Genomic DNA, 20,102 nt, shown 5'->3' on the forward strand with positions numbered 1-20,102 from the left:
AGAAAGAGAAAGAGAAAGAGAGAAAGAGAAAGAGAAAGAGAGAAAAAGAAAGAGAAAGAGAAAGAGAGAAAGAGAAAGAGAGAAAGAGAAAGAGAGAAAGAGAAAGAGAAAGAGAGAAAGAGAAAGAGAGAAAGAGAAAAAAAAGAGAGAAAGAGAAAGAGAAAAAAAAAAGAGAAAGAGAAAGAGAAAGAGAAAGAGAAAAAAAAAGGGAAAGAGAAAGAGAAAAAAAAGAGAGAAAGAGAAAGAGAAAGAGGAAAAAGAGAAAGAGAAAAAGAGAAAGAGAAAGAGAAAAAAAAAGAGAGAAAGAGAGAAAGAGAAAAAGAGAGAAAGAGAGAAAGAGAGAAAGAGAGAAAGAGGGAAAGAGAGAAAGAGAGAAAGAGAGAAAGAGAGAAAGAGAGAAAGAGGGAAAGAGAGAAAGAGAGAAAGAGAGAAAGAGAGAAAGAGAGAAGAGAAAGAGAAAGAGAAAGAGAAAGAGAAAGAGCAAGAGAGAGAGTTGGCAACTCATCTCAAGCAAACAGTTTGTAAAATAAACTCCAGTGGGTTATAAATTGGTGAAGTGTTGGCGGTGAGCTCATTCAGAAGGATGTAGTCCAGAGGGTGTATACAGGATGAAGCAAACAGGCTAGTCGCATCTTAAAAGCCCTCCGAAGGTTAAAACCTTGTATCACCATTCACCAATGTATGGAAAATAACCCAAGTCCATTGGTCAAGTTGTGTGAGAGACGTTAAAGACGGGAACTGCACGTTGTTAAGGACGATGTGTTACTTCAAGAGAACGGATTGGAGGAACGGGCAAGCTGTCTTCTCGAAAATGGCATGTAAATCACCCGAAATGGCATCAGTGAGGATACACAAACTTTGACGTCGTCACTGAGGCAGCAAATAGCAGTGCAATGTCTGACAAGTAGATTCGACGAGTAGAGAGAGTTCAGCAAATGATACCTTTCAAGGTATAATATAAGAAGCAAAGCTGAATCTCGACAGATAAACGTATAGCGAGATGAACTTGGTCCGTCATGGTCTGGGAAAAGGGGAGTCGCTGAATTTTACAGGTTCACATATGGAAGACCGCCGATTCCTCCTTTACTGGGTTAGTCTGTTCTAAAATGATTTGCACCACATGAGAACGAGCGCAACAGCTCGGGAGAATGTGTCGTTTCCTTTATCACCTTTTCACCTCCGTTCTCTTTCTTTTTCCTTCTCTCTCATGGTGCAAACTGTTAGCGTTTTTAAAATCCTCCGCAAACTTTTGGTGTTTCTTTCATCTCGTGTCGTCGTCGTGGCTGAGGCCACTGCAGCCTCGGCTGGTGTCATTGCGATCCAACAGGACATTCAACAACCAGAAATGAAAACCAGAAGGTTTATAATCCGAGTAACTTGCCACTCAAACATAGCAAGTTAGGGCAGGAATTTGGAATTTGGAGTGCTAGCGATAGCTCACCTATTCTTGGCAGAGGAAACCGTCAGATCTTTAATGCCCACCAATGATTGCTGGCAGTTTGGGTTGGAGGGGTGGCAATGCATACTCCTGGGTTGAGTGTGGGAGAGCTCAGGTTGGAAGGGTGGTGATGGAAAGAATGTTCAGGTCTTCGGTAATCGGAATGGATTTGGTATTGTACTTTTTTGTACAATACAAATTTGGTATTTGGATTTGGTAAATGATTTGATATTTGGTAATTTGGTACTGTTCTCCCCTCTGGGCCAGTGCTCCTGCCTCACACCTAGCTCGGCTTCACGCTGTTGAAACCAAAGCTTTCAGAATCATTGAAAACTCCCGCGATGAAGCTAACTCCGAGGGCCTTTCACTCACTCACAGGTCACAGGCAGGCAGGTCTGTGGTCTTTCTGTCTTCTACCGACTCCTCTCCGGCCTTGCTCCCCCAGCTCTCTCTGTGCTCTGTCCCCCAAATATTCCTACAGGTCGCACAAGATCTGCCAGCAACCCTCTTATGGTTAAACTGCCAAAATCAAGACTCTCTGCTCACCTTCACTCTTTCATTCCTCTTTACTCCCGCCTCTGGAACAAACTCCCTCACTCTCTTCAATCCCACTCCTCCCTCCAGGTCTTTAAAACAGCTGTTCACCACCATCTCTTATCTTCCCCCATTAAAAAAAACCTTGATCTTTTCTACTCCCACTAATTCACCCCAGATCCACTTTTTAAAAATACCAACTTCTTTCCTGGAAGTCCTTGTAGTGTCCATGTGTTTTATACTTCCCCCTCCCCCTTCCCACGCCTCCTCCCCCCAAGCCCTCTCCCTCCCACAGATCTCCCAATGTCCCTGCTCTGAAATGTTGTGTTTGTGTGCTTCCCCCTCTCTCCCTATCTTGTCTACTGCTCCCCTTATTATATGTTTTATGTGTATGTATTATTTTTTGTGTGATTAATGTTAATTAGACCAATTAGCAATGCCATTTTCTGCATTCTCTCGCTCCCGTTCTGAATATCCTAAAAACATGACAATTCCACGTGTCATAATCCATTTCTTATTTTGACTATTGAAATCCTGAAAGGTTGGCTGTATGATCCATAACATGTGATCTCTTTTGGGGTTAATGCAGGGAGCTTTGTGATTGCATCGCCATTGAATTTGGCCATTAGGCCATGCTGTTACAATTTCATCTCAATCTATATACCTCCATGTTGTATTGCAAAAAAAATGTTTTATTTATTTCTTCAAAATGCCAGCAGGGATTAAAACATCACTGGGCAATGCCGGGTACCCCTGCTAGTAAGTACTCCATGAATGAAGAAAATGATTATCAACTTAATAGTAATTAAATTCCATTTAAAAAAGATAATCATTACAAGAAGAAGTTTACGAATGAATCTATTTATGTATGTGGGAGTAGACTGTGTTTAGATCTTGAACAAGAATGACCGCACCGAGGTCACATCCTGCGACATAATCTGGTAACTGGCCGATTGCGAAACACGCATTTAAAGCACTCTTAAAACATAGGGGCAATACCCCTGCTGCTCACCTGGTAGAATAAACAGTATACTGCACTACCTAAAGGTATTTTAAACAGGGCAGCATGTAGAATCATTCTAACATAATCATGAGACTTTAAACAAACAAACAAAAAAATACCTATTTTGGGGGGCAACCCCCCTCGCCCCTCCCCACCCCGTGCATCTCCTCAGACCACAATTTTGCCTTGAACAAACATCGGATGATGAAGGTTGTGCGTCACGATGAAATTGTGTGTGTAGGTTCTGAGAAAAAAAGCAAATACCTATTTTGGGGGGCAAGCCCCCTCCCTCCCCGATAGACCACCTTAGACCCCAATTTTTTAAATGGCAGGAACAAATGACCCTCAAAGGGGCAGATCACACCCACACGTAGATCCCCAAAGGGGCAGATTTTTTTAATGCCATGGACAAACTTTGGTACATCACGGGTGGTGAAGGTTGTGGTCAAGTCTCATCAAAAGTGTGTGTAGTTTCAGAGAAGAAAGCAAATATCTATTTTGGGGATCAAACCTGGACCCACTTTGACCCCCGGTAAACCCCCTTTGACTCCGATTTTCTCAGTGCCGTCAACAATCTTCGGAACATCACAGGTGATGAAGGTTGTGATAAAGTTTCATCTAAATAGTGTGTGTCGTTTCAGAGGAAAAAGCAAATTCTTATTTTGGGGGGGGGGGGGGGGGGTCAAACAGGGACCCACTCACAGTGGACAAATGGACCCACAGGGGGACTCAAACAGGACCACACACCCAACCTTTAATTAAAATTCACATTTAACACACGGTAAACCCCCTAAGGCCCCCCATTATTTGAATGCCGTGAACAAACTTTAGTCACAACACAATAAATATCATTTGTGCCAAATTTGGTCGCAATCCCATCAGCGGTTTCGGAGAAGTTTCAAGTGTTTACAGACGGACTGACGGACTGACGGGCCATCGCATAAGCTCCCCTGAACTTCTTTCCAGGTGAGCTAAAATGATCAACACAAAAGGGAAATTCACATTTAATGAGCCATTCAAAAGACTAACTAAAAATCTCTCACCCATGACAGCCTCCACCACGGTTATATCAGAACGAGCCAATTCGTCACATGGTCACGGATTATAATTTAACCCCAATAAGAGGCCGGTTCAAAAATCATGTAATGCTATTTTATTTTGGGAGCCGTGTACCATGTGTGCTGCCAGGCTTGATTAAACCTTACTGACACATTGATTACATATTTTGGGGTACCTCATCATGATATTCAGATTTTAGAAAGTCCCAAAAAAAGCCAATGCAAATCTGATGCAACAAACTTGGGGAGTGTATAATCAGCAGGCCTGATATCTTATGCCCAACAGAAAACCAAGATGGAGGCCATTTTATTTTGTTTGGGTCCCATGGCTATGGTGGGTGGAGTCAAGCGACAAATGTGGATGTGTCTAACTGCTGTCCAACCAATGGGTGCACATTTCAAAAAATCGACCTCCCACCAAGAACCACAACAACCACATCTAGTACGGCACTCAGTAGAGAGCATACCTCCACCAGGCTGAACAGTTTATGTTTTGTATCTCACTGATAAGGTCATATCTGGATCCAGACCTGAACCAAAATATAATCGGCCTGTTCTTGTCATTCACCCAATTCATCCACCAAGTTTTGTCATAAGTCGTCCACAACTTTTTGAAACATCATGGTATAAGTCGTTTTTCACCCTGTCACTCAATGGTGACAAATCACTTATAAAAATTAAAAAATACTCATATCCGGATCCGGATTCGGATCTTCACAAAAATCTCATCACTTCGTCTGTGCCACACACCCAACCTTTCCTCCAGATTTCAGCCGAATCCGTCCATAACTTTTTGAGATATCCTGTTCACAAACTGATAGACAGACAGTGGTGAAAACATAACCTCCATCCACCTCAGGTGGTGGAGGTAACAACAACCATGTGGAGCTCTTGTATACCTGCGACACGTCGCAGTTAAAACCACTAGTGTACTGTATTGGAGCTTTTCAACTGTTTGAGTGCTGAATTGTTCCAGTATGCAATACGAAAATGTGGTACTTTTTCAGGCAAATTGAATAAAACATCTGTATTTGTTTACAAGGAATCCATAGGAGGAAACCATTGGAACAAGGATTTAAATAGGAACAAACAATACAGATCGTTGAACAATGATGCAGGCCACGACCGCGGCTAATAGCCCGTTCTCGTGAGGCCATGGCCAAAAGCATTCAAACAGTTATTGACAAACTAATGAATATATTTTGTGAATAAAATGACATTTACAAAAGCAAGCGGTACACATTTTACTGAGCGATGTAAATTTAACTTCACATGTCATCGAGAAAACAAACTCCCTCCCCACCCCACCTCAGCACTATTTATTACCAGAGAATCATCCAGAGAACCGATGAAGTTGTGGCTGAAATTGAGAGTGTCAAGGTTGTGCCAGGAAAAGCCAGACGCGAAGTCACCCCCACATTGGGATAACACCTCCTGAAACAGAAGTTTGTTATCAAATACTTTGTCAATATGACAAACGTACAAACTCTATCCATTAAACTCTCTGTATGAATATACAAAAAAATGAAGACAAAGAAAGCATCTCAAAATGCCAAGCCCGACAGCGTCAGCTTTATACTCGAACTAAATTTCATTAACATGACAGTTGTAAAACATAGGGGCAACACCCCTAGCGCTCACCTGGTAGAATAAACAGTATACTGCACTGACTAAGGGTATTTTAAACCAACTGCAATGGTTGCTAGAAGCCAGGGCAGCATGTACAGACTTGGCATTTAATATGGAATTTTTTTTTCTTCTTGACTTGGGTTTACTTTCTTAACTCAGTATATCAATCTGGTGAGTTTCTTTGACACTTTGGTGATTTATTTGTTAAAAGAACCATGTCACTGATTGTCTGTCGCAGCAAGAAGTCAACAACAGGATTATATCACAGGTGGCGTGGCAAAATGTACGGACAGGTGCATTTGATGATTGGCTTCACAGTCGGGTATACAAGGGTTGTTGCGTTCTGTATTAGTGGAAAACAACTGCTGCACATCTCCAAAAGTTATTGCCGCTTCCTCTGGAGATGGTCCGTCAACTCGACAATGCTGTTTGTCATGGAGTGGTGGCTTTACGAAATTACGGCATGAAACAGCGTGCTATTGCTCGGCAGTATGGCATCACTCAAGGTCAGGTGTCAAAGATCCTGAAACAAAATGCTCAGAGTGGTGTCCCTACTCCAATACCGAGGCCAGGACGTCCCCGCAGAACCACATGGAGGGATGATCGCCAGCTGCACCGGTTAGTCCGCAATGGCCGTACCAAGTCAGCTAATCGGCTTTGCGCTGAGTGGCAGCAACTGACAAATGTGCCTGTATCCAGAAGGCTAGTCAACCAACGACTGGTTCAAGCAGGCTATCGTGCCAGGCGTCCCCGGAGAAAGCCACGCCTGACCAGACAACACCGCCAGCGCCGATTGCAGTGGGCCAGAGAGCACCGTCAATGGCAGCCAGGACACTGGAATCACATGATCTTCAGTGACGAGTCTAGATTTCTGGTCTATCGTCAAGATGGCCGCGTCTGACTGCGTAGACAAGTGCATGAAGCCTACAACAAAGATTGCATAGTGCCAAGAGTCCAAGCTGGAGGTGGTGGGGTGACCGTTTGGGCTGCTTTTCATGCAGGGGGAAAAACTGACCTGGTTGTTCTGAATGGAAACCTGAACCAGTTCAAGTACAGGGCCATTCTGGAAGAAACATTGCTTCCATTTGCTCGTGCAGCCTTTCGAGGAAACTTTGTCTTCCAAGATGACAATGCACGGCCTCATCGTACTCGCATGATCCAACACTTTCTTGCTGACCGTGGTGTAGAGCATATGGAGTGGCCTGCCATGTCCCCGGATATGAATCCGATAGAGAACTTGTGGGCAGAATTAACGCGTCAAATCGACCACTTGGACCAGCAGCCGAACTCTGTGCGTGAATTGCAGCAGGCTATTGTCACTGCATGGCAAGCAATTCCTGTCCAAACCTTGGCAAATCTCGTGAACAGCATGCCTCAACGTGTACGTGCACTCCTGAATGCTCGTGGGGGTTACACGAAGTACTGAACTGTAATTTTACTGTCCGTAATCCCAGTCGTAATTTAACTTTTGTTTTTGTTAAAAAAAAAAAAAATTTTTTTTTTTTTTGTATACTGAATCGAGGCTCGTGAAAGAGCTAACGTTTATTTCACAAACAAATCAACCAGACAAACAAAATATACAAAAAGAGGGAGCGGAAGACAAGATGGGGAGAGAAGGGGAAGCACACAACCACAACATTTGAGAGCAGGGAGAAGTGTGGGAGGGAGAGGGCTTGGGGGCAGACGCCGTGGGAAGGGGGGGGGGGGGGGGGGGGGAGAGGTATAAAACACAAGGGGACCGAAATTAGCGGGGGTAGAAAAGATCAAGGTTTTGGATGGGGGAGGATAAGAGATGGTGGTGAACAGCTGTTTTAAAGACCTGGAGGGTGGAGTGGGATTGAAGAGAGTGAGGGAGTTTGTTCCAGAGGCGGGAGAAAAGCGGATTTAAGGAGTGAAGGTGAGCAGAAAGTCTTGATTTTGGCAGTTTAACCATAAGTGGGTTGCAGGCAGATCTTGTGCGACCTGTAGGAATATTTGGGGGACAGAGCCCAGAGAGAGCTGGGGGGGCAAGGCCAGAGAGGAGTCGGTAGAAGACGGAAAGACCACCAACCTGCCTGCGGTGAGTGAGTGAAAGGCCCTTGGAGTTAGCTTCATCGCGGGAGATTCCAATGATTCTGAACGCTTTGGTTTCAACAGCATGAAGACGAGCTAGGTGTGAGGCAGGAGCACCAGACCAGAGGGGAGAGCAGTATTCCATAGAGCTGCAGATGAAAGCCTTGTATGTGGTGAGGAGCTCAGGTGTGCCAAGGAAGGACTTCGCACGACGGAGGATGCCCAGTCGGCGACTGGCTTTGGAGGCCAGATTTGAAAAGTGGTTTTCCCAGGAAAGATCATGGCAAATAGTGAGACCCAAAAGCTTGAGTGACAGAACTTCTTGGAGAGGATTATTCAGAAAGTGGATGGGAGGGTTTTCCAGTCGGTCTTTTTGGAGAGACATCGTAAGAGTGTGAGATTTATCAGGATTGAAAGACATGTTCCATTTGTTTGCCCAGTCTGTGATTTTGTCCAGGTCTGCAGAGAGTGAGGAGGCTGCAGACTGCTGATCTGAGGGATCAGCGACAAAGAGTAGAGCGACAAAGAGTAGAGTCGTCAGCAAAGAGATAGCGAGGATTTTCAAGAGAGTCAGAGAGATCATTGATGAAGACCAGAAAAAGCATAGGGCCCAGAACACTACCTTAGGGAACTCCAGCCTGAACAGGAAGAGGAGATGAGAGAAACCCATTCAGGGCCACACGTTGACTACGACCAGAGAGGAAGTCCGCCAGCCATGCGTGGAGATTTCCATGGATATCAAAGGAGGAGAGTTTGGTGAGCAGAGCGGGGTGCCAGACCGTATCGAAGGCACGTGAAATGTCAAGGGAGACAGCTCTAATTTCCTGTTTGGCGTTGAGGACCTCCATCCATTGTTGAGAAAGCAGAAGCAGCATGTCCAGAGTAGAGTGACCAGGTCTGAAACCAAATTGATGATCAGAGATCAGGCCATTGGAGAAGAGGAAAGATTTCATATCTGAAGCAATGATGGATTCCATGACTTTGTTGATAATTGGGAGAAGGCTGATTGGTCTGTAGTTGCTAGGATCTGTTTTTGCACCTTTTTTGTGCAAAGCGGTGATGTTGGCTGATTTCCAAGCAGATGGCAGATGACCTTGAGCAAAAGAGAGGGTGAAGAGAACAGAAAAAAATAAATAAATAAAAAACACCTTTAGAGGCCATTTTTCCCCGCAAAGCGGGGGTTGGCCTTTTTCGGGAACTGTGGTTGTTGTTGTTTTTCGGTCCCCTTTTTGAAGCAATGTTTTACGGCCGGATGCCCTTCCTGACGCCAACCCTTTTTGCCGCCTTTAACGACAAACAGGGAATTACCAGTGAACTGGTACTCAATTTGCCGACCTCGGAAGGATGACAGGCTGAGTCAACCCCCCTGGCATTAATTCAGCGATCACCGGGATTCGAACCCAGGATCCTAGGATCCTAAGCTGGCACCCTAGCCGCTAGCCCAACCACCAGGGTTCAAGAGAACAGAAAGAGGGAGTGAAAGAGCGGAAGAACATGATTTTAGGACCAGTGGGCTGATATTGGTTAGGACCAGTGATCAGGACCAGTTGCAGAATCAGAGTCGAGGGTTGACAGAAACTTTTCCACCTTGTCAGGAGGAAAGGACACAGAATCCAGGAGCAGCTGGGTATGACTGGGTACGGTGGGTACAGAGAGGGATGGGGTTTGGGACACAAGATTTAGAGGCAAACACAGAGTTGAGGCATTCAGCTTTTTCACGTGCGGAGTCAGCCGTTAAGCCGTTTGAGGTGAGGGAGGGGATGGAGGGGGAACAAACACCAGAAACAGATTTGACCAGACGCCACCAGGATTTGGAAGAGGGAGACAGATAAGAGAGTTCGGTCTTGAGAACGGTGAGATATTGTTTCCTGGCTCTCCTGAGGGTGGACACACACTTGTTTCGGGCTTTGTGAAAGGAAATGAGATTTCCTTCCGTTGGATTTGCTTTCCAGGAGACGAAAGCAAGTTGTTTCAGGGCAACAGCCTCACCACAAGATCTGTACCATGGACGGGAGGAAGGGCATGACAACCCTTCCTGGGATTTAAAAAATTGGGGTCTAAGGTGGTTTATGGGGGTGGCTAATGTGCAAAATCTCATTTTTTGGCTAATGTGCAAAATAAAGAGATACTTCTGGAAAACATACAGAAGTTTAACACAGTACTGTCCGTGAATTGAGTTCGATATCAGTTTTACATCACTTTCAAGGATCAATTTATTTGTTTCGAAATGTCAAATGTGGTTTTTGTTTCTTTTAAAGGTCACATTAACAAAATCTAGAATAATTTCAACATAATTCCAATGAACTTTTAGTTCTAAGACATCTTGAAAAGTAAGTTCACCCCCACAAAAAAAAAATTCCATATTAAATGCCAAGTCTGTAGAATCATACTAACATAATCATAAAGACTTTAAACAAACAAGAAAATACCCATTTTGGGGTAAATAAATAATATAAATAAATAAATAAATAAATAAAGAAATAAAATATATATAAAGATTATAAAAAATACCCCCCATTCCCCCCCCCCCCCCCTTCCAGCCAACCCCCTCGCCACGTGCACCTCCTCAGACTACAATTTTTCCAATGCCTTGAACAAACATTGTACATCACGGATGATGAAGGTTGTGGTGAAGTTTCATCGAAATTGTGTGTGTAGGTTCTGAGAAAAAAAGCAAATCCCTATTTTGGGGGGCAAGGCCTCCACTCCCATAAACCACCTTAGACCCCAATTTTTTAAATGCCAGGAACAAACTTTGGTACAACACGGGTGATGAAGGTTGTGGTCAAGTTTCATCGAAATGTGTGTAGGTTCTGTGAAGAAAGCAAATATCTATTTTGGGGGGCAGCCCCCCTGTAGATCCCCAAAGGTGCAGATTTTTTTAATGCCGCGAACAAACTTTGGTACAGCACAGCACGGGTGGTGACGGTCGTGGTAAAGTTTCATCGAAATAGAGTGTGTAGTGTCAGAGGAAAAAGCAAATTCCTATTTTGGGGGGTCAAACCTGGAAGCACTTTTACCCCCGGTAAACCCCCTTAGACCCAAACTTTTTTAAAATGCCGTGAACAAGCTTTAGTCACAACACAACAAATATAATTTGTGCCAAATTTGGTCGCAATCACATGAGCGGTTTCGGAGAAGAAGTTTCAAGTGTTTACGGACGGATGGATGGACTAACGGACGGACCATCACCTAAGCTCCCCTGAACTTCGTTCCAGGTGAGCTCAATAACCGGGGCATGCTGAGGTCGATATGCTGCGGCAGAGCTAATAATGTGTATTCATTTATTAATCACTGTGACTTTGCCTTTTCACAAATTTGCCAAAATTATTAATTACTTTCTCCATATTCTCATAATAAAGGTTTGTTGAAAATTTAATGACAGAAGCTCAAATTATTTTTTAAAAGGTTATGGGTTGGACGGACAGACACGGACACACACACACACACACACACACACACACACACACACACACACACACACACACACACACACACACACACACACACACACACACACACACACACACACACACACACACACACACACACACACACACACACACACACACACACACACACACACACACACACACACACACGACAGTTTACAACTTTATAGCTGGTCCGGGATTCAAACCTAGGCAAGACAGCTCAAAGGCGAGTGTGCGTACCTCCAGGTCATGGCTATCCTGCCAGGCTGCACACCTCTGGGTCAAGGCTATCCTGCCAGGCTGGACACCTCCAGGTCAAGGCTATCCTGCCAGGCTGGACACCTCCAGGTCAAAGCTATCCTGCGAGGCTGGACACCTCCAGGTCAAGGCTATCCTGCAGGCTGGACACCTCCAGGTCAAGGCTATCCTGCCAGGCTGGACACCTCCAGGTCAAGGCTTTCCTGCCAGGCTGGACACCTCCAGGTCAAGGCTATTCTGCCAGGCTGGACACCTCCAGGTCAAGGTTATCCTGCCAGGCTGGACACCTCCAGGTCAAGGCTATCCTGCCAGGCTTGACACCTCCAGGTCAAGGCTATCCTGCCAGGCTGGACACCTCCAGGTCAAGGCTATCCTGCCAGGCTGGACACCTGCAGGTCAAGGCTATCCTGCCAGGCTGGACACCTCTAAGTCTAGGCTATCCTGCCAGGCTGGACACCTCCAGGTCAAAGGTATCCTGCCAGGCTGGACACCTCCAGGTCAAGGCTATCCTGCCAGGCTGGACACCTCCAGGTCAAGGCTATCCTGCCAGGCTGGACACCTCCAGGTCAAGGCTATCCTGCCAAGCCACAGAGACTACATACAAGATCATATTGTCTATAGTCAATAACACTCACCTCAAGTGTATCAACACACTTCCAGCATGTGAGAGATTTCACATTGGAGTTCACAGCCTGTAGCCCCTCCATACAGTGAAGGGGGACATTCCTCAACTGAAAAAGATTAAAATGCTTTAACACAAAGAACATGTCAGGATTGTTAAAAACAGTTTGGCATTTCAATAGGCATTTCCCATCAGGTGAAAATCCATCTGGAAATTGATTTTTTTTAAAGAAATGAATGGGACAAATATTAGATTCACAATGAATAGAGTAGATTCTCATTCAACTGTAAGAGGTTTCAGGTTGGAGTTCAGTCTGTCATCATTCACAAGCAAACGTCACAAATGTAATGTTTGAATGAATTTGTTTGTGGGACATTCATCTTAACCACTATTTGCAATTTTACATTTATGGATTTGTTTTTGTATGCAGTGTCAAGGCTCATGGAAGACCTAGAACAATGAACGAATCAGCATGCAACAGGACAAAAGGGGGAAACACCAACAGTGGAGTTGAATTCCAAGATATAGGGAAACCTGGACAAACAATGGGCGTGTGGAGGAATAGGGCAGTAAAGTATGCATGTGATGCACAAGATGGATAAGGGAGGAAACACTTGGAAGGAGGAGGGAAAATGAACAGGCCAAATATGGTTAGTCCATGGTTTTGGTTTTGGGATGATCTGAGATGGCGATGAACAGCTGTCTTGAAGACCTGGAGGGAAGGAAGAGTGAGATTGAAGAGAATGTGGAAGTTGGTTCCATAGGTAGGAAAGAGGAACAGATGAGTGGACGATAGGAGTGATCCTCGATTGAGGTAATTTCACCAGAACGAGTTCGCTAGTGGACCGTGTGTGCCCTGCAGAAGCCTCGAGGAAGAGGAGGGACACAACACAGAAATAACAGAGGGTGCAAGATCAGAAACGAGGTGGTGGAATACAGGGCCCACCGACCTGTCAGTGATGGGAATGTGCGGGAAATTCCAATTGTCTTGAAGGTCTTTGTTTCCATGGCATAAAGATGAGCAAGGTGTGAGGCAGGGGATCCAGCCCAGAGGAGAGAGCAGTACTCCATCGAGCTGAAAATTATGCCGGGGTCACACTATCACGTAAAGCCTAGCCATAAGGGCCACGTCGGGCAAATTAAAAAAAAAAATTACAGCGCCGTAAACACCCCGTAAACCGCGGGCCTCGTAGGGGCCACGTAACTGCCGTACAGCCACGGGATAGCCACGTACTTGCCACGTCAGACCCTCGTAAAAATTGGCCGTATCCGCCACGTAAAGCCATGTAATGTCCAGGTAACGGCCAGGTATACGCCACGTAATGCCACGTAGTTGCCACGTAGTTGCCATGTAGTTGCCACGTAAGAGCCACGTACCAAGAAGAGAGTACCAAGAAGACAGAGACTGCAGATTGCTGTCCTCAGATATCAGCATGCCCTGTACAATGCTGCTGCTGGACTGGTCCTGCAGGAGATGCAGGCAAGAGAGATCCAGAGGAAAGCCAAGAAGAAGAGACTCTGGGTGAGGAGGTGGATCTCCAAGAGACAGGAGATGGGTGTCTATGACATCTTGATGAATGAGCTAGAAGATGAGAGTGCCAAGGAGTTCCAGTCCTTTGCAAGGGTGTCACCTGACCTGTACCATGAGATAGTCAGAATAGTTGGGCCATGGATCCAGAAACAAGACACATTCTTCAGGAAAGCCCTATCACCTGGTCTCAAGGTGGCCATCACCCTGAGGTTCCTTGGCACTGGTATATCCTACCACAGCCTGGCCCACGAGTTCAGATGTCCTCACAACACAATCAGCCTGATCGTCTCTGAGACTTGTGAGGCCATCATTGCTGAGTACATGGAAGAGGTGATCAAATGTCCCAAGACACCAGAGGAGTGGAATGAAGTGGCACAAGGCTTTTCAGAGATGGAACTTCCACAACGTTTGTGGGGCACTAGATGGCAAGCATGTGGCAGTGAAATGTCCACCAGGATTTGGCTCTGTCTACTTCAACTACAAGAAGTTCTACTCTATAGTCCTGTTGGCTCTTGTGGACTCTCAGTACAGGTTCCTTTTCGTGGATGTGGGAGCACAAGGAAGCACTTCAGATGGAGGAGTTTTCAGAGGCACAGAACTTTATGAAGCCCTAAAAGGTGGATATGCAGGACTGCCAGAACCAGAACCACTGCCAGGAGATGACAAGCCCATGCCCTTCAGCCCGATTGGAGACGATGCCTTTGCCCTTCGGACCTGTATGCAGAAGCCCTACTCCTTCAGAGACATGAACAAGAAACATCGCATTTTCAAATATAGGCTTTCCAGGGCTCGAAGAGTGGTGGAGAATGCTTTTGGCATCCTATCAAACAGATTCAGATGTCTCCTCACCTCGATGTGCCTCGACAAGAAGAATGTGGAATCTGTTGTCCTGACTAGGGTAACACTCTGCCCTGGAGGTGGGGTAACACTCCTGCCTCTCTGAGATCCCCTGCCCCTCTGAGATCCCCTACCTCTGTTGCCACCTCCTCTGCTGCTGCTGCTTCCTCTAGCACCTTTCACCATGATGACAATGTTGAGAAAGAGCTTCAAAAATTGTTGAGAATTGCTTCAAAAAGCTCCACAACTTGTGAACACTGTGAAAGTGTCGCGAAAACTGACCGCGCGGGATGAGACACGTATTTATATGCAGCTGGTTCAAAACATGTGGCGCTATGGGGTTCTACGTGGCTCTACAGGGTGGTCAAGTGGCTTCACGAGGCACTACGGGGCTCTACGAGGCGACTTCGTGGCCAAGACATGGTGAGCACGTGGCGATCACGTGGTTCTGTCACCGGATCGCTCCTTATATGGCAATCATGTGGCGTTACGGGGTTCTACGTGGCCAATACGTGGCAATATGTGGCGATTACATGGCTCTACGTGGCAATAGGGGGTCCCCCATAATTGCCATGTAGTGCCACGTATTACGTGGCCCTCACGGGGGTAGCCCCGTGTCCGTTAAATAGGCGCCACGGCAGTGGACAAGGCTGACTTTACATGGTAAAATTTTGAACTTTTTGAAATTCCCGCTCTACCTTGCAGTAGGCGCCACGTAGACCCCGTGACTGCCACGTGGATGCCGTAACTGCCACGGGATAGCCACGTCCCACCCCGTATCAAAAAAATGGTCCGACGTGGCCCTTATGGCTAGGCTTTACGTGATAGTGTGACCCCGACATTAAGGCCTTGGAGGTAGATAGGAGTTCAGGTGTGCTAAGGAAGGACTTTGTATGGCAGAGGATGCCCCATTGCTGGCTTTAAAGACCAACTTTGAGATGTGGTTTGCCCAAGAAAGATCATGGCTGATAAGAGTGAGGAGTTTTGAGTGACTGAATTCCTCAAGGGGATGTGAGTGAGAGAGAGAGAGAGTGAGAGTGAGAGTGAGAGTGAGAGAGAGAGAGTGAGAGTGAGAGTGAGAGAGAGTGAGAGTGAGAGTGAGAGAGTGAGAGTGAGAGTGAGAGTGAGAGAGTGAGAGTGAGAGTGAGAGTGAGAGTGAGAGAGAGAGAGAGAGAGAGAGAGAGAGAGAGAGAGAGAGAGAGGTTGCCAGATGTTAGAGAGAAAGGTAGTGAGAGTGCAAGTTTTTTCCAGGATTGAAAGACATATTCCAAGTGTTTGACAATCGTGTGATATTGGCAAGATCTGAAGAGAGAGAAGAGGCTGCAGCCCACCTGTCTGAGGAATGGGGGATGTCACGGCAGATGGTACAGTAATCAGCAAATAGATAACTAGAACGGCACTCAATAGAGAGCATACCTCCACCTGGTGAAGAGTTTACGTTTTGTATCTCAGAGTAGACCAGAAAATCACAATACAGAATCACATTTAATCAAAATCAATCACAGGAATCACCATAGATCTTTCATACCCTGATCTACTCCTCGTTTTTGGCCAAATCACTCAATGGTGAAGAATCACTTTAAAAATTATACTAGCCGGATCCGGATCCAGATCTTCACCAAAATTGAATCAATTCTTCCTCGTCACACACACAACCTGTTCAACAAGTTTCATCCAAATCCATCCATAACTTTTTAAGATATCCTGTTATGTATCGTTTTTGGCCCTATCTCACAATGGTGAAGAATCACTTAAAAATTATACCAGCCGGATCCGAATCCGGATATTCACCCAAATCTAATAATTTCGTCCTTGTCACACATGCTACCTCTGCCAAATTTCGTCCGAATCCGTCCACAACTTTTTGAGATATCTTGTTCCTAAACGGACAGACAGACAGGGGTGAAAACATAACCTCCATCCACCTTTGGTGGCGGAGGTGAAGAGGCTTTTCCAGAGTCAGAGAGATGATTTATTAAGATCAAGAATAGGACTGGCCCCAGAACACTACCTTGGGCCACTCTGGCCTTGACAGAGAGAGAGAGAGAGAGAGAGAGAGAGAGAGAGAGAGAGAGAGAGAGAGGAGATGAAAGGTTTTCCTTGAGAGTGATATGTTGGCTACAAGAGTAGAGGAAGTCAGTAAACCATGTGAAGTTGGTCTTGGATGCCATAGGCAGGGACTTTGGAGAGCAAGGCAGGATTCCAGACTGTATCAAAAGCACGAGATATGTCCAGAGAATCGGCCCTGATCTAATGTCTGACATTGAGGACCTCCATCCATTGTTGGGTGAGTAGAAGCAGCATGTCCTAGGTAGAGAGACCTCCTCTGAATCTAAATTGGTGATCTGAGATTAGGTTGTAAAAAGGAGGATTTTACGTCAGCTGCGATGATGGATTCAATGACCCTACTGATGATTAGAAGTAAGCTGACAGGTCTGTAGTTAAGAGGATCCGTTTTTGCACCTTTATATGTAATGCATTTATGTCGGCTGATTTCTAAGCAGATGGATGATGGCCAACGGCAAATGATAGGGTGAGAAGGGCAGAGAGAGGATGTGAAAGAGCAGCATAGCAGGTTTTTAGAACACATGAGCTGATGCCGTCCAGTCCAGTTGCAGTCAGAATCAAGGGTTCACCTTCTCAGGTGCAAAAGGCACATAGTCCAGTACGACAGGGAAGGGTGGGTACCGAGAGTGAGGGCTTGGAGACACAAGATTTGGAATCAAAGACAGAACTGAGGCATTCTGCTTTCTCATGAGCTTATGAGGAGGGGAAGCATACACCAGCGACAGACTTAACAAGGCACCACCAGGTTTTAGAGGAGGGAGACAAGTTTGAAAGTTACTTCTTGAGGTTGAACAGATGTTACCTTCTGGCTCTTCTGAGAGTGGGCACACACTTGTTGTCGACTTTTTGGAATCCACTGAGATTGCCTTCGGTCGGGGTTGCCTTCCAGGAAGAGAAGACAAGTTGTTTCGGAGCAACTGCCTTACAACAGGAGTCATTAGCTGCGATGATGGCTGTGATGACAGTGTGTACCGTGGGTGGGAAGAAGGGTAGGATAATTACCTCCGCCACCAAAGGTGGATGGAGGTTATGTTTTTACCCGTGTCTGTTTGTCCGTTTGTTACCTCCGCCACCAAAGGTGGATGGAGGTTATGTTTTTACCCGTGTCTGTTTGTCCGTTTGTTACCTCCGCCACCAAAGGTGGATGGATGTTATGTTTTCACCCGTCTGTTTGTTTGTGAACAAAATATCTCAAAATGTTGTGGACGGATTCGAACAAATTTGGCAGAGATGTAGCGTATGTGACACGGACGAAATTTTTAGATTTTGGTGAAGATCCGGATTCGGATCCGGCTACTATAATTTTTTAAGTCGTTCTTCACTATTGGGAGATCGGGCCAAAAACTATACATTGCGGGATATCTCAAAAAGTTATTGAAGGATTTGGACGAAACTTGGTGGACAGGTTGTGTGTGTGTGACAAGGAAGAAGCGATTCGCTTTTGGTGAAGATCTGAATATGGATTTGGATATGAGAATTTTTTTTTTTTTTAAGTGATTCTTTACCATTGAGCGATACGGACACCCAGGCGGAGGTATTGAGTGCCGTTATAGTTGAAGATGAGACGAGATGAATCTGCGCATGAGAGAGAGCAGGTTTCTGTGGAAGAATTCCAAGGCTGAGTTAACATCAGCACCAGTAGATATGGGAGACCAGTCCTGTGGTGAACATGGTTGCTTGCAGTTCCTGCCAATCTACCTGAATGAATTGGCAGACTCACCCACGTTGAGGGAGCTCTCTGAGAATACCCAAAGATATGTTGACTCTCAAGCATATGATCAGATGAACCACTGGAGCAGAGGAAGCGCAGGAGACATTTGTGGGAAAGTTTGTCATCACCAAATCTAGAAGGGCGGATTTTCCATTGGGAGAAATTCGGGTGGGAAAGTTCACAGGTTGATTCAGTCCCATATGGTCACAGAAGTCCTTTGCTGGAGTGTCATGGCTGGTGAGAGAGGTACCAACACCCAGCCATGTTGCATGGTGACAATTGAAATAATCACATAATGAGGAAGAGAAAGTTGTGTTGAGTGGTTAAAAGTTGGTCCATATTTTCAGACAGAGAGATGCAGATTGAGGGGTCACTCTTTGGAGGAAAATACAACACAAAGAAAACAAGAGGTGGGAGTGTAGGGGAAGTCATATTCAGAGGTACTCAAGGGGGTTGGAAGGTGTAAGGTCAGTGACAGTGCATCGCCGCCGCCAGGACAGTGTTCAGGTCGATCAAACCGGAGGAGAAAATAGTCAAGGAGACACACTAAGAAGTCAGGGATGTTGTGTGGGAGGAAGGATTCTGTTAATTAGATGATGTCCGGTTAATTGCAGCGGCCTGGATTGTGAGATCTAGGTTGGAGCGGAGGCGTCGGATGTCTGAGGTCCATATATTTTAGGGACAGGGGAGGAGGCACTGTTGGCAGGGTGCAGGAATGTGAAAAGTGAGTGGTGGAGCTAGGAGAGGGGCCAGGGTTGGCAGGGCAGGGCATGGGGTAGGGTGAGGTAGGGTGAGGGAGATGCAGAAATTTGACAATAAGCCACAACAAGGTGAGATTAAACATGGAAAATTGTACAAAAAACACAAACAACAACACAGGGATAAAAATACAACAGAAATACACAAGAGTTTGTTCTGGAAAACTTAGCTTTGATGAACTGGAAGGAACTGCACGACGTGACGTCCAACGTGCTCAGACCAGGAACAAGACAAAAATTCTTTTTTACATTAATTAATCGAGTTTTCCTCAGTCGTACTCCACCAAATGATCACCTCATGAACAGTGGTTCTTTCAGATCTTAAAGCTTATGTAGTCATTAATGGGCGATGAAAACACGCCACGTATGCAAAGTATACAGAAATAGTTTTTCAAAGAGCAAAAACATTGTGTGATATTTTTGTTTTCAATGAGATGTGGCAAGAGATCTTGTTCGTTCCTCTTACCTCCAAGTGCTCCAGCGATATAAAAGAAAAAATGTTTAGCGATGCATGAAGCCTCGTTCCAGGAAGATGAATCAACTGAAACACAAGTTTGGACAGTAAATACATACGGGACTTCCTATTATCATCAGAGAAAGTTTATTATTCAACAAAATGTATGCGATTAAATAATTAATTAAAATGCAGAGAAAGTATATTATTCAACAAAATGTATGCGATTAAATAATTAATTAAAATGCAGAGAAAGTATATTATTCAACAAAATGTATGCGATTAAATAATTAATAAAAATGCAGAGAAAGTATATTATTCAACAAAATGTATGCGATTAAATAATTAATTAAAATGCAGAGAAAGTTTATTATTCAACAAAATGTATGCGATTAAATAATTAATTAAAATGCAGAGAAAGTATATTATTCAACAAAATGTATGCGATTAAATAATTAATTAAAATGCAGAGAATTGCATTTTAGCAATTATATAAAGTATATTATTATATAAAGTATATAAAGTATATATAGTATATAAAGTATACTATATAAGGAATAAAGTATATTATTCAACAAAATGTATGCGATTAAATAATTAATTAAAATGCAGAGAAAGTATATTATTCAACAAAATGTATGCGATAAAATAATTAATTAAAATGCAGAGAAAGTATATTATTCAACAAAATGTATGCGATTAAATAATTAATTAAA

The 20,102-nt window shown here is 44.8% G+C and overlaps 1 protein-coding gene across 5 annotated transcripts in view; it reads right to left on the reverse strand.

Moving 5' to 3' along the window:
* STK11IP (serine/threonine kinase 11 interacting protein) overlaps positions 1–20,102 on the reverse strand; it is a 131,304-nt gene that overhangs the window by 86,247 nt on the left and 24,955 nt on the right. For all 5 annotated transcript variants that reach the window (XM_078782542.1, XM_078782540.1, XM_078782543.1 and 2 more), the window contains 3 exons: positions 19,399–19,473; positions 12,042–12,137; positions 5,360–5,467 (listed from right to left, as the gene is read on the reverse strand). In XM_078782542.1, coding sequence (XP_078638668.1) covers positions 5,360–5,467; positions 12,042–12,137; positions 19,399–19,473 — 279 coding nt within the window. The remainder of the gene's footprint in view (positions 1–5,359; positions 5,468–12,041; positions 12,138–19,398; positions 19,474–20,102) is intronic.

This window comes from Myxine glutinosa, chromosome 7, assembly GCF_964187855.1.
Source record: "Myxine glutinosa chromosome 7, kmMyxGlut1.1, whole genome shotgun sequence".
In the NCBI taxonomy this organism is placed as follows: domain Eukaryota; kingdom Metazoa; phylum Chordata; class Myxini; order Myxiniformes; family Myxinidae; genus Myxine; species Myxine glutinosa.